Here is a 24,913-nt window from a genome sequence, read left to right as displayed (position 1 = left end):
TCTGTCTCTGGGTAACCTCACGCTGCAGCAGAAGTTCATGACAGTTCATGGCAGCTCTGGGGTGGGAAGTTATGGCCACCACCTGACAGGGCTAGGAAGCACAGGGGAGGAAGGTCCTGCCTGGGGCCAGCTCTGCCTTAGCTGCACCCAGCTGCAGCCCCACCAGCGGGGAGGTGACAGGGACACCGGCGGCGAAACGTGGCCAGAAAGAGATGGGCTTTTCCAAAATGTGTGCGTGGAGGTGGCAGTTGAAGCTGCACCTGCAATGCAGAGGTGCCAGGCAGAGGAGTGCCCCTCAGGCCCCCACAAATGGGATGGGAATGTGCTTCTCCAAAGGGGGCAATTAGAGAGGGACCAGCAAGACAAGGTCTTGAGGGCCAAGAGATGAGAGCATGGCTGACTGCGCTGGAGATGACTAAGAGTCATGAGAACGTGGAGAGAACTCTTGGTTTTGGCCAGAAGGATGGCTGGAGAGCATGAGGGAGTCCAGAGAGAAGGAAAGGCAGCTTTTGGCCAGAGAAGATTTCCTCTCAGCAGTTTTTCCTGGCAGGGGAAGAAGAACATGAAGTAGAGCAGTGTGGTGCGCTGGGGACCTCCTGCCCAGAGCTTGGGGGGCTGTTGAGTGACTGGGCCGCAGGAGATGTCTGCCTGATTATTCTTTCCTCCTTTTGAGCCAAAGGGGCTTTTTAAAGGATGTTTGTTTCTCTCCTTCTTCTTTTTAAGTTTGGTTGTGTTGTTTTGTGTTTTTTTTTTTCCAGGAACAAATGCCAGCTCAGAGAGAACTGACTCACCAGTGTGAACAAGTATTAAACCAGACAGTTTTAATACAGAGAAGGCAAACAATCTCCCAGCCTCCCTTCTTCTCTTTGAGGAGGCCCCTTGCAGAGTGTCTCTGGTGGCAGTGGTCCACAGGTGACAAGTCGCAGCCTGTACACATGGGTCCCCAAGCCGGGTTGGGCACACCTGGGGATGCTCAGTGGGACAAGCTGTCTGCTGGGGTTCCTCCTTTTTGGTGGCCATCTCTTCCTGCATGATGGCTTCACCCCAGATCCTGTGGTTGCTCAGCCACAGGGGTGCTGGTGGGGCCCATGTGCCCAAGCAGGTCTGAGCAAGGGGCAGGGATGCTCCCAGAGGAGCTGCAGCCTTACTTTGAGCCACTTGAAGCCCAGACATGTCTGTGGAGGCCCTGATGGCTGGAAGATGGCATGAGACTTGTTCAGTGCCTGGCTGGCCGCAGGCTGGCTGTGGAGGGGGGAGTGGAGGCTGCTGTGAGCCCTGGCTGGGAGCACTGGGATCTCAGGCTTGTTTCCCAGGCTGGGAGAGCGGGGCTGGACCATTCCAGCCCTACAGAACCCCTGCGCTGAGTACGGCTGGCCATGGTGTCATGCCTGCCTGAACTGCCCTGCAGCAGCCTGGGGACACGTGTGGAACACACATGTCCCGAGTCAGCTGTCGGTACCCAAAGAGGTAAAAACCCTGGTTGCAGCAGGCCAGGGTTTGTCTCTGCGGTCTGATTTTCTCTGCTTCCCTGAGCTCTTCCGCGAGGTGCCCGTCTCATCGCTGGAGAGGAGACTTGTTTCGGGATGGGGAAAATGCCCTGCTGGGGGTCCCCACGTCTGCCTACTCCTTCCCAGCCCCATGACCCCTCCTCGGTGCACCCTGATGTGCAAAAGACCTGCCAGGCAGGGATTGGGCTGGGTTCGGAGCTGAGGTCTACCAATTCCTCCTCCCTGCTTCCCCCCAAGCCTCTGCTGCAGCCTCGCTGGAGATGAGGTGATTTTTTTTCCCCTGCTGATTCAGCCCCTGGAGAAAAATGCCCTGTCTGCCTGTCGTGGCTGAGCTGTGCCAGGTGACTCAGAGCGTATCTGGGGACAATCAGCCTGAGCTGGCCAGGGACCCTGCAAACCTCCTCTCCGGCAAACTGAGCAAAGACAGGAGCCCAGGACAGGCCGTGCTGCAGAGAGGAGCCTTGCTGGGACTTGGGCCTGTCTCCTGCTGCAGCCAGTGCCCTGGGACTTTGGGTACACAAGGGGTTTCCAGGAGCTGAGGGAGGCACGACTGCTGCCAGCGAGGACTTGCATTGGAGCTGCACCTGGCAGCCTGAAAACAGGGTCGTCGTTGATATCTTTGAACCTCATTTCAAAATCCCCTCTTCGCAGCGGCCCTGGGCTTTCCAAGCCTAAGGCTCAGAGCCGGCTGCAAACAGCTCCGCTCAGCAGCTGGGGGTCATTTTCAGGAGGAGCAGTTTCGTTGGAGCCAGAGAGAGGAGAAAACTTTGGGCTGGACACAGGAGGAGCCTGTCTCTCATGGGGCTGGGGGACCCCCGCACTTCTGGAGAGGGGGCTGGGGGAAGGAGAGGGGAGCAGGAGGAAAGCAGGGGGACACATGGACCCGAGAGAGTGGTAGAGTGGGGAGCCAGTATTTTGGGGTTGCATCTTTAAAGGATATCAGCGAATTCCTCACCCCAGAGGGAAGGGAGGAGGACCGAGCTTGGAGGAGAGCCGGACATGGGGAGCCCGGTGCACTGCAGCGTGGCTCCTGCTGGTGCCCTGCCCCATTGCTACCTCCAGTCTCTCCCGCTGCCCTGAGATATTTAACTATGTGGAAAAATCGACAGTGCTGTGGTGTCTCCCATCTCCTTCAGCCCAGCCCTGTTCAGTCTGGCAGCTCCTACATCCCTACACTGATGTGAGCACAGACCTGCAATGCTCCAAGGAGCACGTCAAGCCCTTCTTGGGGGCTGCTGGCCCAAACCTCAGGCACTGGGGACACACGTGGGAACCTTTCCCAGTGTCCTTCCCTCTACCCACCTCCTCCCAGGGCAACACGACCCACAAGCTGACCAGTTACCAGCAAGATGGGGACGACCCTGCCCCGTTTGCAGCCCCTTTTTCCTTACCACGTCTCTGGGCTCAGCTGTTGCTTTGCTGTGCTTCTCTCCGTCTGGCTCCCAGCTTGGCTTTCGCTAAGCGTTGGGGGTCACGCACAGCGTATTAACATGCTTAGCCTTCACCCACGGCATGGTTAAGCTGTATTCCCAGCCCCATCTGAGTGGGAGCAACCCAAAGCAGGCAAACAAAGGAAGAGATGAAACTTTGCAAAAAGAAAAAAACACCTTTATTTTTAAACTCTTTCTTTAAAAATGTATTTGTAAAAGTTTACAGCATAAAAATAATATCTCATGGCTATAGATGTGACATAGTACAAATCCTACAAATACATCTGTAAACCTAGGAAAATGTTAACTCTTTGGTACCTTAGTCTGAACTCTGTTTTTTCCTTTGCCCTCGGGATGGTTTCTGAGAGGCAGCACGGAGGCAGGTGCTGCTTCTGTTCAGAGATGCTGCAGAGTAACAGCATGATGCCAGCAAGCCAGCACAGCAGGAGGGGGAGAGGCAGAGGGCACTCTTTGGGCAAACTTTGCAGTTCTGGTGCAATCCACGAAGGAGGAAAGGACAGGAACGATGGGATGCTGCAGGCTTCGCAGCGCGAGTTGGCTTCCCAGCATCCTCCCACCCTTGCAAGAGTCATCTCTCCATAGTACCGCTGGAGCTACACTGGAGCAGTTCCCCTGCCTTTGCCCAAGCCAACTAGATCCATCTTGCTCCGGGCAAGTCCTGCAGACAGCGTGGTGTCTCCACCATTACATTCAGCCCTGGCCGCTCAGGGCAAGGCTGGGGTCCACTGCGAGAAGGACCTGTGCATGGCCCAGCAGCTGCCCTGAGCCCAGTGTGGACCTGCAGCTGCCCTGGCTGCTCTCTGCCTGTGCAACCGCCGGGGCAAAGGCTGCCAACAGGCTGCCGAGGGTCACCAAAGGGCAACCTTCATGTTCTCCACATGGGAGCACAGCCAGGCTGCGTCCGAGCTCCCTGGGGCTGGCTTGGCAGCCAGCTCTCTCCTGTCCGTGGGGGACATCCTGTGGTTCAGATCCTGGGATCTGAGCTAAGCACTGAGCCCGACCAGAGCCCTTCCATGGGGTTTGCCTTCTTAGCCCATTAGTTGACATCCCGTTTTAGAAAAATACACACACACACACACCCCCCCGGCAAAAGAAGACGCCTGTGAAATCCCCTTCTCCAGATCTGCCCAGCTTTACACAGCCCCAGCTTCCCCACAGCCCAAACCCACTGCCCAGTACCCTGTATTTGTGGTGCTGTCTCTCCCCCAGCCCAGAGCCCAGACTGGGAAGAAGGGGAAGAGCCATTTCTCGCTTCTGGCTGACTTCCCCCTGGCTGCACATCTGCACCGCACTGCACTTCTGCCTCCCGTCCCCGTGGGACTCCGCCGCCGTGCCCTCGGCAGGTGAACAGAGACGATGTAGTTACAAGTAAAGTCCGCTGTGCTCTAGATTTCTTAACACGACACAAACAAACACTAAACGTGACACTCTCGCTTAAAAAAAAAATAAACAACACGCGCAAACCGAGAAGGACAAAAGGATTAAAACCTGTGCACACGTCAGTCTGAGAAGCGTCTTAAATGTGGAAAGAGACACCAGAGTGTCACATTAGTTTCTGGGATACACTTAGGTATGTATGAAATAGTGACTGGCAGTAGGATTATGCATATACTGGTGCTGATAAAGATGTAACAGCTGCAGAGTAAAATATAATCTACAAATAAAAGATATTGCACTAGAGATGCACCCAAGCTGTGGCACGTGTCCCTTTTGGGGGGCTCAGTTTGGGTCCACCTCTAAACACAAAAAAACACCCAAACAAAAATACTCACGATTGAAACTAAAAACCCGGAGGGACCGGTTCCCTTCAGAGTCTCACCGGAGAAATTATGGCTACGAAACCGACGGGCCCAGAGCAAACGACCCTTTCTCCTGGCCCTCACCCACCGGGCCACGCAGGGACTGGAATGTCAGCAGCAGAGAGAGAGGGAGCGGGGGGGCTGGAGCTGGATTCCTGAGCGGAGAGAGCTTGTCTGGGGGGGCTGCTGTAAGCCCCAGCCCTGCCGAGCCCTCTCCTCGAGGAGAGTTGCAGGGATGCTTAGCAAAACGTGGTGGCTTTGCCCAGCTGCCAGCCTGTCCCGGGCTGAGAAGATCCGCTCGCTGCAGCGGGTGTCCTGAACGGTGATGGGAATAGTTGAGTAAGAACAGAAAAGTACCACAAAGTGCAAGACTTGGCCCTTGCAATCACGGGGCCAAAGGCAAATATTTGGTCGTATCTCTCTGGAGTGGAGAATGGTACCGTTTTACAAAGAATCTGGCGTACCTACTTTCAGAAGGAAGAGGGAGGTGGGGTTAGCACCCCGTCAGCAGCCAGAACAGGTTTTGGTGCAAAGAATAATTGCAATAAATCTACAAATGGGACAAAATGCAATAGGCATCCAAGGGTAGCTAATGCCCAGCTAATAGGACAGCATACCTGAGTTCCCCCAGCAGGGAGAAGAAATAGATCTCCTCTTTCAGGACTGTGGAAAGTATTTGGTAGTGGGAAATTAGTAATTTAATTAGTAATTAATCTGTACAAGATGGACGTTAGTACAGGACTTGTGAACTAAATAAGTTAATGGCCAAACGGAGGATGAGAAGGGGTTAATTAATGGAGAAATCTTTGGGCTGGATGGAGGTAGTAAAAGTAGCTCTCTAGGGTTGCTCTTGATGCTAGAAGTATTTCATTTTTTTTATTAGTCAATCAAGACCAAAAATAACAGTTTGTTAACAAAATGTGCTGATGACCCAATGTCTGGAACAGCAGGGAGTATCTTGGTTAGAAACGCTGGAAGAGTAGAAAGACGTAGGTGCTTAGATCGGTCAGAGGATGATTCCAAACTACCAGTATGTTGTGGCTGGGAAAAGGCCAACATTACCCAAAGCTACACCAGACAAGTCAAATCCAGTACAGACCAGAACTATTAATGCCCTGTGTGAGGTCTATCTTTGACCTTCCCTGGAGTACTGGGTACTTCTGGTCACCTCTGATAGAGAAGGACAAATTAAAAATGGAGCTGGTGCAGGCAAGGGCTATCAGGATGATCTGATGGGCCATCCTATGGGCTCAAGTTGCAGTGACACGGATCCTACCAAGCACCTTACATGTTAGAAAAATAAAGTGGTCTGACCCCAAGGATCTCATAAGTTACTGCTTCTCTGTGGTTCAGATAATTTTATGAACTGTGGCCACAGAAGACGGCTCCTCCATTGCAAGCAGGAAGAACGGAGCATGGAAAAATAGTTGTCATTCACAGTGTGTTTCCTACGGATGGTGGGGAATCTGACCACATGGGCTGAAAATATACTCCAGCGGCTGCCAATAAAAGTGCTATTTCTTATGTTCACATTTTACCAAGGACATCAGCCCACAAAACATCTACTCCTCTTTTAGCTGCATAAACGGCAGCGTTGCAACAACAGACAACTTAAAACAGAAGCTGTTTTGCTAGGGGTTTCTGGCAGAAGTTTTGTGTTTAAAGAAAAAAGTAATTCTCAGTGGCTCGGAGGTGGCAGAAGCCCAGCAAGATGCTGATTGAATTTCTGAATTTGTAAAAACCTGCCTGTGCGTTTTTTGTAGGATGTACAGAGATGTGCACGAGTAGGGCAATGACGGGGTTAATGGGAGTGGGGGACATGCAGTGAACAGAGCTGTGTGCGAGGCGAAACTTCTCCTTTCAGGAAAAAAACCCTGCCAGTTTCTATGGCATCAGAGTTGTAGCTTTTGGGGGTTTAGCTTTCATCTCTGCAGAGGGGGGGTTCACCACTGATTTCAAAAGCCTGGTGTTCCTCCTGCTTTGAGTCTCCTCATTCAAGTGGCGGCTGAGAGCACAAGAAGTCCCGGGCCTGCCTGTGAGAAGCAAGGAAGGAGGCGAGAAGCAGGAGGAAGGTCTCTGCCCTTTTATTCTTCAAAACTCTTTTCCAAGAGAGAAGAATTCTCCTCCGTTCCTGTTGCTCTGCTTGGTTCCCCATGACACTTCATCCACAGCGCTGGCAGGCTGCAAGTGGCTGCGCCTGGCCCCTAGAAAGCGGCAGGGTGTGAGATACAGTTCAGCCGTGACCAAACAGCTTCCCAGGCTCTCTCCCTCTCTCTCTTTTGAGACATCCCCGGGTTGGTGTTCTGGCATCCTTATTGCTCCCCATAGTCTTGCTATGACTCAGGAGGGACTGGTGAGACCTCCCATCCTGAGAAAGGGTGTTTGGGTGAACAGTCTATCAAAAGGGAGCCCTTGCTTCCCCAAGATAAGGCACAAAGACTTTGCAGCTGGCGGGATTATATGATTTCCCAGCAGATGAGCTGGGTTTAGTGGCAGTAGGTTAAAGAATAGCCATATTGCTTCCTTATACTGGCCCTGGCTAGTGGATTAATATATTTGTTCCCTTTAAATCTTCAATGGAGAATAATTAGCTTAGTGTCCACACAGACAACACAAACAACGCTGGACTGCCCTCTTTGCTACTACAACAGAGTCATTGTGAGAGCATTTTGAGTTCCTGGCATGCCCTTGGAGGTCCTGGTACCATGGTGGGCACAAAAGGGTTTGGGGTGTGACAGCCCCTCTAGCGTATGCAGAGCTGTGCATCAGAGCCATGGGTACCTGTAGTGCTTGTGACGCTCTATCCACCGTAGAAGAGCTGTCAAGAAAGGAAAACGGTGATTCAGTATCTCTGAGACACTGGCTGGTCTCTCCAGGACTTGTCTGTGCTTGGAGGAGAATCTACCCGATGCATTCTTGATCTCCAACAGCTGAAGGTTGGTGTTGCAGGTTCTCTACACCCACAGCAATGGGCTCCAAGCAAATTGTTTGTCCTGGTGGCATTTCACAGAACCACAGCGTGGCTGGTGCTGAAACCATCAGAGAAGTGCTGGTGCAGAGGAGATGAAACTCATCGCCATGGAGGGGGAAGAGGCTGGAGTATCATCTTGGCAAGGCAGAAAGTGGTGTCTCTTGTGGAGATCCAACCCACGTCTTCCACTTGAAAAGAAGATGTTGGTCTGTGAGATGTCTCCCTCCTGCAGTGGTTTGATCACTGAGGAGGACGTGGCAGTGATCTGGAAGGTTGCTGGCACTCAGTCACCTCTTTGTAAGGGGGAGGAAGATGGCAATGGGGAAAAGTCTTTAATTCCCCACCCAGTGCTGGGAGATGGGAGGGAAGGAGGAATGCTGGGACAGGGGGGGATGTCCCAGCGTACAAGTGTAGAGCATGGCTCTCTGCGATGTCTGGGTCAGCCCCTCAGCTGGTCTTGCTGTGGGGAGATGCAGAGTCAGCGCAGCTCTGACTACAGGAAACTCTCCTCCACCTCTTGGTGCCCTGTGCTTGGCTCCTGGCAGCCTGGCTGCGGGTCAGATTCCTGCTCCTCGTCCTGCCGGAGGCCCAGAGGGCTGTCACAGGATATTGTAGACGATGTGTTGGCCTCGTTCAGCGTTGAGCTGAAGGGAGACAAGGAGGAGAGAGAAATGAGTGTCTTGTCCCAAAGCCTCCTGGTGAGAGAGGATTCCCAGTGGCTGAGATGCGCGTCAATCTCCTGGCAGCCCCAGTCTATCTGAGTCGCTCTCCACAGGGGACAGGCAATATCACTGGGGTCTGTTCAGCCCTCAAACACAACATACAGCCAGCTGGGCTCTGCGGACCGTGCACCCCGGCGTGCCCTACTCCTTGTAAGTGGGGTCTCTTGTTCCCGTCTGTGGCAGCTGATGTACGGGAACATGACACGACACCCTGTCTTAGCTCACATCCCCTCAAATCCTCTGGCTTATCTTCATCCCTGCAGGCTCATGTAAGGTAAGCACCTCAGATGGGAACCACACTGCCCTCCTTTTCTCCTGGCAAACCCACCGCTGGTCTGTCCCATAGCAAAGCATCCCTGTTTCCTCCTGAGGCCCCCATTTTCAGATTTGGCCAGTCAAGGGAAGGGACAACATTCAGAAGTGATGTTCTTACCTGGCCCGGCTGATGGAGGCCTCCTGAGGGAGATCGCAGATTGCCTCGGGTTTGGGGTCAGGAAGAGGGATGATATAATCGTTCTCGCCCCCGTTCTGGTGCACGGCTGTGTAGAGGATGCTGCCGGTGGGGGAGCTGGGGGGGAGCCTGGCGTTGTTCAGCCCGGGGATTGTGGGTCTTGTGCGGACAACAGCAGGGTGGTCACTCCTCATGAACTCTTCATCCACCTGGTGGTACCTCTGCTCTCGCAGGGCAGGTTACCAAAGAATCGGGAAGGTCTTGTGAGTGGAGAAAATGCACTTGTCTTGTATTTGCTTTCCCTGTCTGCTAGGCTTTTTCTAGGGGGGCTGGCATCTTCTAGCTGGCTTCAACTATCCTGACTCCACCAAAGACAGGTCATGAACATTTCCTAAGGGAGAGATCAGTGGCACAACTCCACAGCTCCAAAATACCAAACAGTTGGAGGCAGATTTTTGATCTCCTGCCAGTTCTTATTTCCGCAGTTGCTGAGATACCAGCTGCCTGTCTGGCCATGCCAGCTGTCTCAGCAACGACCCCAGGAGGTCCAAACCACCTTCGTTGGCTGTTCAAACTACTGCAGCCTTAGTCAGAGCAAAATCCTCTGTCACAGCAGCACTAAACACTGATCTCCAAACCCTGACTAAGGGCCCTAACAAGGCGACATCCTCCACAGAGCACCGATGCTCTTCTCCCTGCAGCACAGGGTCCTTTGAACATACCTTTCTATAACAATCCACCAAAAGGTTCCCCATAAGCACCACCAGCTGTGAGAAGGATGGTCTGATCTCAAACTTCTCCTCCCAGCACTTCTGCATGATATCGTAGCTAACAAGAGGGAAAAGAGAGCACTCTGGTGAGGGAGCGGGTGGGGAAAGCAGAAGCAGAAATGCTTCTGTAGTTCGTGTAGGGCAGGACCAGGGCAAACGTGTATGGGCAGCACTTACATTTCATCAGAGGCGTGGGTGGGTTTGGACATCCGATAGCCACGTTTGATGGCGTTGTAGAACTGTTCGTTCATAGGCAGCTCCGGGTATGGAGTCCCCCCTGGGTGTAAAGGGAGAGCAGGGAATCAGGCTGGTGGACTGCCTGCCACCCCCATGCCAACATGCATTTCACACCAAGGTCTCCTTTTTTTCTTTACCTTTCCTGTTTCACTTCACTTCCAAATGGCAACGTCAGCATGGGAAAGAAGTAGACAGGGAATGAAGCGCTACTCTGACTGGTAAGGTTGGGACTTGGGAGATTAGAAATGGATTTCTATTGTCTCCGGGAAGGAATCCTTCTAACATGCTATCAAACCTCCAGACATCTCCATGATCTCCAGGGCACTTACCTAGAGTGAATATCTCCCAGAGGAGGATCCCGAAGGACCACACATCACTCAGGGTGGTGTAGAGGTTGTTGAAGATGCTCTCTGGAGCCATCCACTTAAGGGGCAAGAAGGTCTAAGAAGGAAAAAATGGAACAAGAAGAGAGTCAGCTGCATCTGCAGCACTTGTTTCAAGAGGTGAGAGCTGGACACCCAATTTACAAGCAGAGAAGACCGTTCAGAGCTGCCCATCAGCCCAACACATCTGCTGACATCTGCTGTCAGCCACTTCTCGGGGGGACTGGTTTCCTCTTTCCTTGTGCAGGATGAACCCAGCAGGCAGGAGGAAAGAGCAGGGGTGCTACATCCATTTCCATCACTGTCTGCCATGATGAGCTGCCATGGCGTGCATTCTCTGTTCCCTAGTTCCTGGGGAGTCCACTGACTTGGACAACATGACCACAGCACTCCTGAAGGGATTCCAGGCCTATCTGGATTTTGGAAACCTGAGATCAGGCTGGAGACAGCTATTGGATGATCAGAAAAGAGCTGAAGGACATATCCAGCTTTTTCCTGCTCTTACTCAATCAGAGTGATACACAAAAAGGAGCCTCACTTGACCAGCTTGTACGCAGCACCGGCTGTGCTGTTCCTGGGATTCGCTTGCACAATGAATACCAAAATAATCTCCAGGAAGGACTGCAAAGGGGCCCAGTTTCATTTCCTGTTTTGGAAGGAAAAGCAGCTACGCCAAGGCTGGACTGGAAAACCCCAGTCCCTCTGCAGGAGGGTCTCCCTGCCCAGGCACCGAGTGCCCGTCTGCCACCCCATGCGAGTGGGAGAAAGCACGAGAGATATTAAGCAGTTCATAGAGTAGATAAAGATTGGGATCTGAGGGGTCTGGCTCCACTCTCAGCTCTCCCAGCCTCAGTTTCTCTGGGAATTACATGGCCTGCTTTGCTTGGGGTTGCATATTCCCAAATGCCCTGGGGCTGGAGTGGACATGCTGTCGTTGAAGTCACAGGGGAGGTTCTGGGGAAGCTCAGTTACAGCCTCATCCTCTCCTGCCTCGAAAGATTGGAGACATCTTTCTGGAAAGTAGCTGCTCGCAGGAAAACACTTCCTCTTACCCCGTGGTCTAGTGGTTAGAGCAGAAGCCTGTAAACCTCTTCCCAGGGTGGCCAGTGACTCACTGCAGCACTGTCAAGCTGCCTAACCTTGCATCCCTCCTGCCTGCACCTCAGGACCAGACTCAGTGCCACGCAGGGAAGGGACACAGCACCACTGCCGGTGATGGACTATACGGGGGACAGTCCTTAGTTTTGCTGCTGCTGCTGCTGCCCAGGTTCTTCTGAATAGCCTGGACATATGGGCATGCAATTCTGCAACTTCATCAGATGCAGAATGGTTGGACTTTGACACCACCTCCTGCCCTGTCACCACTCCTGGGCACAACCATGGGCAGGCGACTCACAGGGGGAGAGTGTAGGGGGTGCCAGGCCCAGAGCTGCGGGAAGAAGAGGCTTACATGGCTCCTGGTACTCACGCTGCCTTTGGAGATATAGTTGGAATCCCTCATGATGTCCCTCGCCAGGCCAAAGTCACAGATCTTCACCAGCTTCCCCTCGCAGATGAGGACGTTCCTGGCAGCCAGGTCCCGATGCACACACTGTAGGGGGGAGGCAGGGCACTGTCACTGCGAGGGGATGCCCGGGGAAGCAGCCCAGCTCCAGCACTAGCCCATTTCTGTGGCTGCAGGGACAGGAGTCACCTCACATCATTTGAAGCATCTCCTACACCTCTAGGGACAACCGTGGCTCAAAGACACTAGCAGACCTACCACATTTTCACTGCTCGCCTGGACCGCTACCCCCGTGACAGCAAGAGGCACACAAATCTTGCAAAGGCAATTGGAACAACCCAGCAGAGAGGGGATGGCCAGGGCTTGACCAAGCAAGGGGGCTGATGGGCTGGCAAGGAGGCGATGTCTCCCATCTACGTTTGGACAATCCAACCCAGCAGTCTGAAGACATCAGAGTTACACCAGCCTAGCTTGTGCCTCCTTGTTTGCTGGCAAGTTGGATGCTTTCCATATGAATAGCCCCGAGGTTTGCTCAAGACCCTGCCAGACACTGCCAGCAAGCATGGTGATGTTGCACCACTGTAAAGCGTCACTGTGGGAAGCTGTGGGAAGCAGGGAGCTCCTCTTCTGTGCTCCATGGGGGAGCACTGACCATGCGCTTTTGATGATCAGACTGTCTGGTTGGAGGCAAGGATCCAGGAATTTCTCTCCACATGTCATTGATGCCATCCCTACCCTGCTTCTTACCCCTGCCCTGTGATGTTTCACACAGACCAACTATATTACTGCCTGCCCTGCGCTAAGACAGACCTTGGGGAATCCCAGAGCCTGGTGCTCTGTGGTGGCTTAATTTCCACTGAACAAGTACTATTGATGAGGTGTGGGGGGCTCAGAGCGTGTGGTGCAATCGGGGTGTCCGTGAAGAGTAGCAGCTCTGCTGTGGAGTGCCTTGTGCTATAGCACAGGGAGGCTATCGCTGTTTGGTCATCCCAGTAAACGGGGATGATACAGCACCACAGCTGTGCTGCACATGGCTTGGGAGGAGCTCAGAGTCAGGGAATATGAGGTCTGAAGCTCAGTATAAGCCAGGGTTAGCTGTCACGTGCAAATATAGTCATGCTGATCCCCAGGACTCTTTCCAAAGAGAAGTGGTCAGCAGCTTTTCAATTGCACGGCCACTCCTCCCATGAGGAGGTTGCCATGGACAGAGGGACAGTGTGCAGAAGCTGACCACAGGACACGGCAGACATTGCTGGCACTGCGGACCAGCAAGCATACGTACATTTTTGGAAGCCAGGAACTCCATCCCATTGGCCACCTGGAAGCTGAAGCCCACCAAGTCCATGTAGCTGAGAAGTGGAGACTCGTTTATCAGTGTCACCCGGTCTGTTCTTTCAGGAGCTGGAGGGCAAGCAGAGATGGATGTTGGTGTTATTCAGCATGCTCGTGGGCTGCCCGCCAGTGGAGGGACAAAGGGACACAGCTGAGAGCTCCCATCACGAGGGCATCTGCCACCGCTGCTGGACTTGTCCCAGAGATTACTTTTGCAATATGGACCATGGAGCTCTGCAAGCGAAGGCATCCAGAGCCCAAAGTGCAAGCACTTCCCACTCTCCCTCCCACTGTGGCTGAGTTGTTACCTGACGGGGAATAGCTGTCCAGCTCGTACGGGGTGCCGTAGTTAGAGGACTCGATGTCAGCGTACTTGACTTCACCCTTCATGTCGGACATGGGCACGTAATCCAGGGAGTCATCCTTGCTCATGTCCATGTAGCCCCCGTCGCTCTCCACAGACAAGGAGAGGTGACTGTGGGGGGAAGTAAAGAGGTTGTTCAGATCCAGAGGAGAGGAGGAGATGCAGGGGATGAGAGCAATGATCTGTGGGACTGCAATTCCTAAATTCTCAGCCCCAGCACTGAAGTGTCCCACACAGCAGGGAAAGAAGCCCTGCATCATGCACGCAGAGAAGTGCCAATGGCACTGGAGACTTCCTTCCACCACCTAACAGCTGGTGCCCTCAGCGCTAGATTTAAACAACCCTACCATATTCCCCTGCAGGTCTCCGGGTGTCCTTGTCCACAGGCTGCAGTTTCTCATGCTCACCTTGCCTGGCAGAGCACGGGCTTGGCTCAGCACATGAGCTCCACACTGGGAGGGCAGGAAGGGGATCCAGGGCCATGCGGCTCCACAGGCACCCCCAGGGCAGGAGGGCAGGAGACCCAAGACAGAGTGGGCGGGTGAAATCTTCCACCTTGGCTGTGCACATTCCCAAGATGGCCAGGAGTGGCCTGGAGAAGGCTGAACTGAGCGGGCAGGACACAACACTCTGTCCACAGCTACACCTTCCCAGTTTGGATCAGCAGAAAGTATGGGGGCCAGCTGTGCTGATGTCCTAACACTGTTCTATTTTACTATTGTTTTGGCGTGCTGGAAGGAAATGCTGCTTTCTAACTTCCCATGGGAGCATTTCTGTGCACTGATCTGCCTGCATCCCGTACAGATGGCAACTGGATGAAGGACCATTTCCCTTTCCTTGTAGCACCTCTTGTGCAACTACGCTCCTTCTAGCACTTCTCCCTTAGGCTCAGTAGCAATGTGACCTGCCCTGAAAATGCAGGGCTGAGGTCTCCAAGGGTTAAGACATGCTGGGAGACACTTCGTCTCTGTACTCGAAGTGTAGCTGTGATTATGCCAGTAAGTTAATGATGCCAGGGAATATTCCCAACTGGCATGGAGCAGCCAGCCTGTGTGCTAGCAAATTCAGCCACCAGGACATACAGATTGCCTCTACTAACTCCTCATCTGCCAGGAGCTCTTTGGAGGTGGCTGGTTGGCACATAGGCCAGTCTCACAAGATAAGAGAGTGGCCAACTGTGCCCCAGTGCTGGGCAAGTGTTCCTTTTACCGGTCTGGAGGAAATGTAGGCAACCTTCCAGGCAGTACCAGCTCCCTCACTGATGGAGGCTAGGATGGTGTAGGCACCAGGGAGGAGGAGAGTGCTGTTTTCCAGGTACCTCTGCACGTGGTCCTCCTTGGCGGTGTTCCCGTACATCTCTGCCTCTCGCCGTGCCTTCTCTCCATAGGACTGCAGGAAGGTGTGCTTGTTGCGGTGCAGGTAGTCCACCAGGTCTCCATAGCGGCAGTACTCGGTGATGATATAGATGGGCCCTGGTGGGAGAAGGCACTCATGTCAGCCCTGCCTCAGCCCTGCTTGCTCCCTGGGGCAGTGAATTTCATCCCACTGGGACATTACCAGATTGCAGGATGTCTAGGTAGGGCCAGGGGGAAAAGCCATCTTTCTGGTACTGAGCATATTTGAAATTTGTGTTTGGGGAGGGAGGTGGGGGTTAACAGAAACATGCCTTCTCAGTTTCAATTGGGTTGGAAAGAAAGGCTTTCAGAGCCCCACAAGGCTTTCCTAGGGGAAGGGTGAATCATTCTGAACCAGAAAATGGAAGTATTCTCTCTGAGGGCTGTTGTCCTCCTCAGCACAGCCCAGGGCAGCAGGGAGAGGAGACAAGGTGCCTGGGGCTCAGCTACCTCCTTTGGTGCAGGCCCCCAGCAAGTTGACGATGTTGAGGTGAGGTCCCAAGTGGCTCATGATCTTCAGCTCGGACATGAGGGCTTGCTTCTCGCTGCTCCGGGCAGTGGCTGTTGGGGAGAGCTGGTGTGAGTGGCAGGGTGAAGAGGGGAGAACACGGGCACCATTCGGCCTCACAGTTTTGGGATGGGGAAAAGGTATGATGTGGAGACAACTCACACTTGAGCATTTTGACCGCCACTTTCATGCTGGACTGCGAATGGCTCAGGCCGTGGGCTGTTGCCTCCACCACACGTCCAAAGGCACCGGAGCCGAGAGTGCGTCCTGCAAAGAAACAGCAAGGAGACAAGGTTGGTGATAGTCCTAGAGGAGAGCTGAGATGAGGAGCTTGGAAAAGACAAGTCCTCTGTCTGAAACCACAGCAGCCCTGCTGCAGTCATCCTGGTGGGCACGGAGGGGGTGGTGAGCTCTGATGGTTTCTCTATGGCTGGGAAGGGAAGGAGCTTCCAGCTGCAGGAAAGGATAGCCAGGAGTAACCCAGTGCCTCATGCCTCATGCTGTTTTCCCACCATGGTCCCAGATGGTCCCTCTGTCCCAGGACCAATTGTATCTTGAAGGATCTCTGTGCCCTTTCTGGGTTGGTCTCCTTTGGAGATCCCAAACCCATTACCTCCAAACAGCCAGGACCCCAGGGGTGCATCAGTGGGACCCGCGCGGCCTTTACCTAACACCAGCTTGTCCCTGGGCACCTCCCAGCTGGAGTCGTAAGGGAGCTGCATGGGATCCACATAGATGTACTCGTGCCCATCGGAGCTGACTGACTCAATCACCTTCCAGCGGATTTCATAACGAGGTTTCTGGAAAGGAGAGCAGAAGCGAGAGATCTGAGAGGCTGAGGGTCACAGAGGGCATGGGTGATGGGGATGGGCTTTGTCAGGCAATCTTTTGTCCCTCCAGACGTTGCCTCATGCCCCATTTAGCCTACAGATGCCAGAGGGGCCATGGTCCCTGGAATGGGTGGGACATTTGTCAGGCCCATGCCAGCAGGACCTCATAGCTTTGCTCTTCCCAGCCACCCTGACATGGGGGTACCACCGTTGCACTGGGAATACTCTCCTCTTTTACCTTCTGCCACAGGACAATCAGGATGATCAGGGAGATGACAGTGAGGACCAGCAAGGCCAGGATGACAGAGATGATGACCACCTTGAATGGCAAGGCTACAATGATAACAGGGACAAGAGTTAGACTCCTCCAACCCTGCACGGTTTGGGTACCCTGGGGAAAGGAGGGGACAGGAGCACAGAGGGAACCCTGCGTCCTTCCCCTTTCCTCCTCTAGCCACTGTCCCCCTCCTGCTACACACCTCCCCCCAGACATTGACCCTCAGCTGTCCTCTGGGTGGGGGCAGTTCCTCTCCTCTCTTCCAGAGCAGACCTGCCTAGCACTTGCAGGTCCAACATTCCAGGGACAGTGGGGTGATGGGTTGTTACAGCCTGTGAAGGGCTTGCTGCCTTGTGAGAGGTTTGACCATGGAAGGGAGTAAGGAGCTAGAGGGGCTGGTTTGCTTGGGGGAGAGCTGGCAGCTCCGGACCTGGGCTTAGACCATCCTTCCTCATATTTGGGTTGTTCAGCATATGGATGTTCGTATCCATGGCACCATCTAGTGACCCGCAGGCTAACAACAAGACACTGGGGACCTGCTCAGGCATCTTGCCTCCCTGGAGGGATGACCCTGCTAGTGATGGGAAGAGGATGTCCATGGCCAGTGGACATAAGGGCTCCAGAGTCCTCCTGGAGCAACCTTTCCTGCTCAACCCAAAGGAGGCTTCATTTGGGGCACCATACCCAGGCTTCCTGCTTTTGAGGACTGCAGCCATCAGAGGACAGCCCTGGTTCTAGCACCTCCAGGCTGGAGATACAGAGAGACAAGTCTAGCTCCCCACCGCTGGCTCAAACTCTTCCCTCAGTGCTCACCGTGTGGGACCAGAGTGATGTCCTGGGAGTTGGTGCCTAGGAAGTTTTGCACGGTGCATCTCAGGAGCAGGGGCTCGTCTACCCTGTGCAGCTGCAGGGTGCTGTTGACGCGGTACACCTGCAGCTCTGCGTGGTATGTGGCATTGGTCTGCAGACCGATCTCCGAGGACTCGTTCCCCAGCAGCCGGGTGGGCTGGCCCTTGGCACTGCACCTGGCCCAGGGGAGGATAAAGACACCTCTGAGGTAGTTGGGACCACACACCACCATGGGATGCCTGGGCTTGTGGGCCAGCAGGATGCAACAGAACATTAGTCTATTATTCTAATAAATGCAAGAGCCCAGCCATTCACAGTGGCTCCATCACTCCACTTACCATTTGATGTCGCTGCAAGTAGACCAGCTGATCTCTGGCTGGGGCATGCCTTCAGCAGAGCATGTTACGGTCTGCTCCCCACTGCTGGCACTGCTGTTCTCCTTGAGATCCACCACTTTGGCTGGCACTGAAACCAAGAGACACTGGTGGGAATTCATCCTTCACTTCGACTGCAGGACGGGAGGGGAACGTGATTCCCCTGTACTCCTAACATGGCCTGGGGGTGAGGGGACAGTGAAGTAGGACTCATCACAGCAATCATGCTTCATTTTTGATACCTAACAGCAAAAAGAGAAAGGTTTGACGGGGTCATGAAGGAGACCTGTCCGAATTTAGGTTGCTTAGAGAACAGAGGCAAGCACAGGGGAGAGTGCTGGACATCAGAGCTGCCCACTTGTCTCTGCATCTACCACCTTGCGCTAGGGCATGAAGGCCAAGTTTCTGGTGTCTGCACTCCCTCCCTGTCCTGTTTGGTTTGAGACCATGTGTGAGATATTGCAAGTGAGCACATGTTTCTTGCTTTAATGCTCTTCCTTTGACCAAAACCACTCTGGAGCCGTAGTCAGAGGAGGAAGGGCTTCAACCTGAGGGTCCTGTGGCAAAGCATGGAGCCATCCTCTGAAACTGCTCCCACACACCTCAGTCCCATATCTGCATGTTCATCCTCACCATTTATCTGCAGATGGAAGGACAGCTCCTGTTCATCATCCTCATTGGAAGCCCGGATGGTGTAAAATCCTCCTTCTTCCTGCTTCACCCGCACGAGCACCAGAGCTGTCTGATACCTGGAGGGGACACAGTCCCAGAGTGAGAGGTGTGGGAAGGTAACCGGGGACTGACAATGCTCAGAGGCAACTGGCTCCCACCCATCTGAGGCACGCTCAAAATCCACTCGCGGAAAGACATTCAACCACCAACCCCTGTCCAACCAGTGATTTGCAGCTTGCTTTGTGAATTACTCCCTCCCTGCACCCTGGTGAGGAGTGGTGGGCCCTCACCTCGTTTCTGACAGGTTCCTGCTGGTGATGGTGAACTCACTGCTGCTCTCCATAGTCAACGTCTTGTTGTTCTTCAGCCACACGATGCTGGGTTGTGGGTAGGCCTCCACCTCCACCTGGATGGTGCGGCTCTTGTGGACCTCAGCATAGACGGTGCTGGGCAGGTGGGTGTGGAAGCGCACAAAGCCACGTTCTGAGAGGGGGCAGGAGGAATAGTGGGGTAAGAGATAAAAAGAGACCTCTCTCCAGCCCTTTGGACAATCACAGATCTGGAACAAAACACCCTGAACACAAAGAAGCGGTGGGGCAGCTCCACATCCATCCCTCAAGGCTTCGGGCTTGTGTCCAAGGGGAGTGGGGGTGCAGAGCCACAGTTTGGAGCAGGGGAGCTCATGAGGCAGGCAGCATGCAGGGAAAAGCTGTTATCTTGTAGAGAGGGGGCAGATTCCTTCAAATTACATGGATGAAGGACAGATGCGGATGCGAGGTGACAATCTGACATCACAGCGCATTGGCACTGCACAGTGCAGAAGAGCTCTCACCCACACCCTCAAGTGTCACAAAAGGTCCCAAAAGTTGTGGCGGGGAGTTTGGGATGTTTTGAGGCCAAGAAGTGGGCAGGGGTGGCTTGGGGTGAGAGTTGGGTATTTTTGGCCGTGGTTACTAAGGGCAGAGTCAAGGAGGGGAGAGAGCTGGAGGCTGTGCAGAGAAGAGAGTGTCACCCTGGGGCATCCTGCCTGGATGCCCATGTGGTTTGGTGGCTTTGGGTGCGTGGGCAGCAACGCACCGATCACATGGACCGTGATGTCTTTCCGGTCCGTTTTCTCATGGTAGCCCTCAGAGACGTTGCAGACGTAGGTCCCGCTGTCCTCCAGCTCTGCATTCTGGATGATGAGGATGGAGCGGATCTCGTGGGTGGATCCGGGCAGGAAGTCGGTCACTGGCTCCACAGCCTTCCCTGCCTGCACAACGGGGACAGGAGATACGGTCTGAGAAGTCAAGAGCATGTTCTGCCATTGGAGCTACAAAGCCAGGCTCACAGGGAGGGAGGAGAGGGGGTAGAGGACCCCACTCTGGCTGCCACAGGGACAGGGAACATGCACTGAGCAGAGGCCACTAAGACAGACAGCCTCAACCCAAGGATCTCCCCATCAAGCCTCCCGGTGTGGCAGCAGCAGCATCCCACAGCTTCTGCCATGAGGTGAAGCTTCCTATGAACCTTCCTATGAAGCTTCACCTAGGATATTGATGGGTGATTGCCATGGTACATCTGGGTGAAGGCTGGAGCTGCTGCCCAAAGCCTGTGGGGCTGGAGCACTCACTTGCTTGCGGGGATAATCCCAGTTGAAGTTGACCAGCTCATTGCCGCTCACGGTGCACATCAGGGTAACGTTTTCTCCCTGACGCACTATGGTCTGCACTGCGCTGATGGAGACGTTCACAGATGAGACTGTGGGAAAGGTAAAAGAAAGGAATGAATACTGAAGGAAGGGATGAGTGGGCACCCGGTCCATTTATCCTGGGTGGACTGCTCCACTGGAAAGTCTCTTCCCTGAGGGATGGAGCTGACATTTTGGTAGAACCCATTCTCTAATGGAGACAGGACTAAATCCAGCCTCCAAATTGATCAGGAGACTGATCACTAAGGAGACAGGGGGAGAGCTTTGCTGTCCCCTGCCATTGGGCTGAAGGAACTGCCACTGCAGGTGCACAGCTATGCTAAGATAATGGCAACTCACCCTGGATCCTGTAGACGTAGAAGGTGTCTGAATCCACCTCCTGGTCATCCACAATTGTCCGGCAGAAATAGGTCTTATCCTCAAAGAAGCCTTTGAATCCCTGTTGTGGGTCATAAGCAGCTGGGATGGGGTTCTCCACCTTTTTCTCATAGAGGGTCACCTGCATCTGTGGGTTGGTCACGCGGCATGGGATGACAGCCTCTGTGTAGCCCGTGATGAAGATGAAGAGCTCTTCGGAGGTGATTGTGGGGAGGAAGACTAGAGAAGGATCTGTGGGAGTGAGGGAACACTGGTTACAGAAAGCTGCTTGAAGATGAACCAGGGCTGCTCTGTGCTCCTCCAGGACCGCTCCAACACAGGCCTCTGTCTCCAGACTGGTGGGATGTTTCTTCCCTTAGTCCCCATGGCAAAGTAGAGCTGCCATGTCGTAGGCTTGCCAAACCTCCCCCACTGCTTGCCCCGACACACCACACATGGGCCTCTCCCGTGACCTGGCATACCAGAGACATGCCACGGTCAGACAACCTGCCATGAGGGCTCTCCTGCAATGGAAGAAAGGATTTTGGGAGGCCAGGTGTTTGGAGACAGAACGATAATTCAAAGGCCTCTTTCTGCTGGTTGCTAAACTCCTTGGAAATGCGGAGACAAGGACGTGCTGTCCCCTACCTGGAACATAGATGTACAGGGCTTTCCTCTCTGCTGGCTCTGGAGCCTGGTCGGGGCTGTAGGCACACGTGTACTCCCCGGTGTGGCGCCCCGTCACGTTCCTAAGGGTGAGATTGCTGACGAAGAAACCATCCCTGTGCTCCAGCGAGGCGTCAAGGGGCTGACCCTCCCGTTCCCAAACCAGCGCGCCGTCCCCATAGCACAAGAGGGAGAAGGTGCTGTGGAGGCCAAGGACAAGCTCAGTGTCTCTGGGTTCGATGTGCAACCTGCTGTCCCCGGACGTTACCTCCAGCAGACCTGGGAGAGGAGGGAGATGAGACCAAGTTGGGTTCCTCTGAAATCCAAGAAGCAGCACGCTGGAGCACAACCTCATGCCAAGGCATTTGGTTTGTAGTGTCAGCCTTTACACTGCAAAATAACCTTCCTGGATTTGTCCTTGGTGTAACCACCACTGACACACAGGAATATCCTGTCAACCCATGCCTTGGTGGGTCACCCTTCATTCCATGTACCTCCTGAAACCCTTACTGGAGAGGAAATAAGACATCATGGAGTTTAGCGATACTCAAAGTTGCCCCAGTTGCCCGTTGTCTGTGGCAATGCTGGGTGGAGAACCCCCCATTTTATGCTTCAACTATGTCTGTCCCCTCCAACCTTTCTGCAAGGTAACTACAGCCTAAGTGCCACCTGGTGCTGCCCAGTGTCATCAGTCAGGAGCAGATGTCTGGCTCCGGAGAGATTTGGGGCAGCCATTGAGACTGTGGGTTTGAATAGAGCTGTGCTGGGAGGCAGCCATGCTGTGATGCTGTTGCACCAGCCCGAGGGACATCCTGGTGAGGATGGGACTGGAAATGGGGGTGATCTGGGCCTCCCCCACATGTTTTCTCACATTCTTGACTTTTATGCATCCTGTGAGCATGGTTTAGATGGTCCTGGGGAGCTGAGAGTACAGATAGTACTGCTGACCCCAAAACGAGCCTCTCTGGAAAGGCAGAGGTAGGGCTCAGATCCACCTTCAAAGGCTTGGAATGTCCATGCATTTAGCGGGCAAGGGGGAGAGGAGGAGGTGAGGCAATTCCTTGTGCTGCTGGCTGCCCCTCCACAGGGACAGTGTCAGACGGGACACAGACTAGGCTGAAACAATGTCAGTTTACAAGAAAGTGAAAAAGGAATGAAAGCAAAACCTTGCAGGAAATCCTTTGGAAGCAATAAAACAGGCAAGGTCTTCCTGAATGGCTCCCTGTGTCTCTCCCAGCTTCCTTGCTTCACCCTTTGCCCAGATGTCCCAGTGGGGCCGGGACATGTGCTCCTCCCCAGTGTCCCCGCGGGTCAGCAGGCCAGCTGGGGACAGCCCCCAGAGACCTGCGGCAACGCTGTGAAGATTCCAGATAGAGCCAGGTGCCCTGTTGCCTTGCTGTGGGGGGGTTATTGTATACACGAGGTCTGACCGAATCCTTCTTGTGGTGGGGGTGTCCATAACTTCCAGCTAATGTGGGTTCTCTGGTGGCTGCTAAGGGCTGAGCGCAGCTGGCAGTGCTCCCTCCTCCTCCCACCCAGCTCTGCGTCGGCATGGAGCAGGTGGGGACTTTCCATCCACCCCGCCACCAGGTTGGGTTGGCAGGAGCCCATGGACCCGAGCCATTAGGAGGGATAGATGTGCCTGGAGCGCCCTTTGCACCCCTGTGCCTCCCCACGGCACTGCCCCTTTCCTCCCCCTTGCCCTGGGGTGAGCATCCCAGGGCAGCATCCCGGCGCGGGGCCCAATCCTGCACACACCTCCCCAACCACAGCACTCACCGCCGAGGATGAGGAGCCAGAGAGATGTCTTCAGAGAGGGGCGCAGCATGGTGGGCTCAGCGGCTCGGTGGCCAAATCCTGCCCAGAGCAAAGCAGGATGAGCACAGAACCGCTTGCAGAGGAGGGGTCCCACGGCCACCCCAAGCCCCCACCCGAGCCCTGGGCTCCCTTCTCCACCTCAGAAACCTCCCATCTCTTCCCAGTTTTCAGCCTTTCCCTCCCAGCGAGGTGGTTGGTTCCCCCTCACGCTGGATCTGCAGGAGGAGCTGTTTCTAAGGCATCTCCCGCTGGTAAACAGGGATTTTGCTGGAGGCTCCAGGAGTTGTGTCAACTCTTGCTCATCTCTGCTCGAAATGCCGCTCCCACCCCCCCGCTGCAGAGCCCTGCCCCCCTCCCTCTGTCCACTGCCCGCTCGGCTTTTTTTTTCCCCTTAGTTTTTGCTTCCCCTCAGTCCCAGTGAGATAAAACTTGCTAGAAAACAGATCCCCCTCCAAACCCTCCCCCATTTTCTGCTCCTTCCAATGAAACAGAACAAGCCCAAAGACAATAAAAAAAAAAAAAGAGTTTTTTGTAGTTAACTTTTAAACATATCTATTTTAAGGCAATATTTAAGAGGGCTTTTTAGGTAAAAATCCATTTTATGAACATTTCTTAAGAAATCTTTTCCGCAGAGTATTTTCAGCCCACCCTGGTGCAAACCATGAGCCCAGAAAGGATGAGGCCAGAGGTCCCTAAGAGCAGTCACCCGTGTAATGGGGGGGGGGGGAACACAACTCCCCATCGCGCCTGCGGGGATGGGGGTGAATATTTCTAAAAAGCAAAATGAAGATGCTAACAAGGAGAAGAGTAAGGGGGAAAAGGGTTCCTCTGTGCCTGGACAAAGCTGGGGGGAAATGAGTTCAGTAATCCTGAATTTGGGGATGCTCCTTGCACGGAGCTGAACTTCATGGCTGAGCTCCTGCCTGCCGCTGGGCCACCTCCGCTCTCCCAGCACAGGAGGCATTTTGAACCTGCTCCCAAGGCAGACCCCGAGGAGAAGCCCCCATGATGCTGGCACAGTGCTTGGGGGAGCTGCTCGCCAGGCACGAGGATGGCTAGTGGCAACCTGGACTTGCTGACCCAGCCCCAGGCACCGTCTCTTACTGAGCAGCTCCGCTGCCTCCTGGCCCTGGAGCGGCCTCCTGGTCTGCTTGATGTTAAGGAGGAAATGGTTTTTAAATGACGTGCGCTTGTCAGATGTTTTTATTATTCTCTTGCTTTGGCTCAACAAAAGTCTGATCTACCAGCAAATCCTTCCAGGTCTCCAGCTTATTCAGCAGCTTCCCTCTCCCCGCTCCAGGAAACCCCTCCGTGACTCCTTCTCTCTTCTGTGTTTGCCAGAGGGGATGAGAGCGCTTAGAGGGAAGAGCTGGGGGTGGGTAGGATGAAAGGACCGAGGTGAAATTCAGGCTGTAAATGAATGTGACCTCACTGCACCCACCCTCAGAAAGCACCAACCTGCAGGAGAGAGGAGGATGGAGAACCTAATCTCGCTGCCCCCCAAGGCACCGCCATGAGAACAATTAGCTTTGTTTCCCAATTCTCCTTTACAGAGGTGTGTGATTCATCCATTATTCAATGGTCAAGGTTGTAAGAGCAACTGGGATCCTCTCCTTTCACCCCTCCCTGCCTGCATGCACAAGCCAGGCTGTATTTATGCCCCCCACCCCACCCCTCATCCCTCCAAACACCTGCCTGCCAGCAGCTAAGGACTACCCGAGCTCATGCCCAGCTTTTAGCTGCCCGTTCAACTTCATGGCTGTCACTGTTAGTCTTGTTGCAGGTGAGACCTTGGCTTTCTCTACCCACACAGACAGGTCCATCACCCCACCGGTCATCTCTGCAGGATCACTGATGGGGCAAACCGTCCCCTGCTGGAGCTGGGGAGCCGGACGTGGGTGCACGCTGGTGCTGGGCTAGCACGGGTGCTGCTTCAGCGAGCAGTGAGAGCCCCGCAGCCCACGCCGGCCGCCGCCGGCCGCCTCC

The 24,913-nt window shown here is 54.1% G+C and overlaps 1 protein-coding gene across 1 annotated transcript in view; it reads right to left on the bottom strand.

Moving 5' to 3' along the window:
* Positions 1-3,094: 3,094 nt before the first annotated feature.
* PDGFRB (platelet derived growth factor receptor beta) overlaps positions 3,095-24,913 on the bottom strand; it is a 34,272-nt gene continuing 12,453 nt past the window's right edge. Inside the window, exons 2-23 of the mRNA XM_054217539.1 lie at positions 22,889-22,966; positions 21,092-21,388; positions 20,426-20,695; positions 20,009-20,136; positions 19,474-19,648; positions 18,687-18,879; positions 18,358-18,473; positions 17,689-17,815; positions 17,315-17,526; positions 16,463-16,557; positions 16,062-16,194; positions 15,557-15,661; positions 15,337-15,447; positions 14,811-14,964; positions 13,437-13,603; positions 13,079-13,197; positions 11,761-11,883; positions 10,239-10,350; positions 9,850-9,949; positions 9,625-9,730; positions 8,885-9,123; positions 3,095-8,373 (exon numbers count right to left, since the gene is read on the bottom strand). Of these exons, the coding sequence (XP_054073514.1) occupies positions 8,223-8,373; positions 8,885-9,123; positions 9,625-9,730; positions 9,850-9,949; positions 10,239-10,350; positions 11,761-11,883; positions 13,079-13,197; positions 13,437-13,603; positions 14,811-14,964; positions 15,337-15,447; positions 15,557-15,661; positions 16,062-16,194; positions 16,463-16,557; positions 17,315-17,526; positions 17,689-17,815; positions 18,358-18,473; positions 18,687-18,879; positions 19,474-19,648; positions 20,009-20,136; positions 20,426-20,695; positions 21,092-21,388; positions 22,889-22,937 (3,282 nt within the window). The 5' untranslated portion in view covers positions 22,938-22,966 and the 3' untranslated portion in view covers positions 3,095-8,222. The remainder of the gene's footprint in view (positions 8,374-8,884; positions 9,124-9,624; positions 9,731-9,849; positions 9,950-10,238; positions 10,351-11,760; positions 11,884-13,078; positions 13,198-13,436; positions 13,604-14,810; positions 14,965-15,336; positions 15,448-15,556; positions 15,662-16,061; positions 16,195-16,462; positions 16,558-17,314; positions 17,527-17,688; positions 17,816-18,357; positions 18,474-18,686; positions 18,880-19,473; positions 19,649-20,008; positions 20,137-20,425; positions 20,696-21,091; positions 21,389-22,888; positions 22,967-24,913) is intronic.

This window comes from Rissa tridactyla, chromosome 11 (assembly GCF_028500815.1).
Source record: "Rissa tridactyla isolate bRisTri1 chromosome 11, bRisTri1.patW.cur.20221130, whole genome shotgun sequence".
Lineage (NCBI taxonomy): Eukaryota > Metazoa > Chordata > Aves > Charadriiformes > Laridae > Rissa > Rissa tridactyla.
This window is presented reverse-complemented; position numbering and strand designations above follow the sequence as displayed.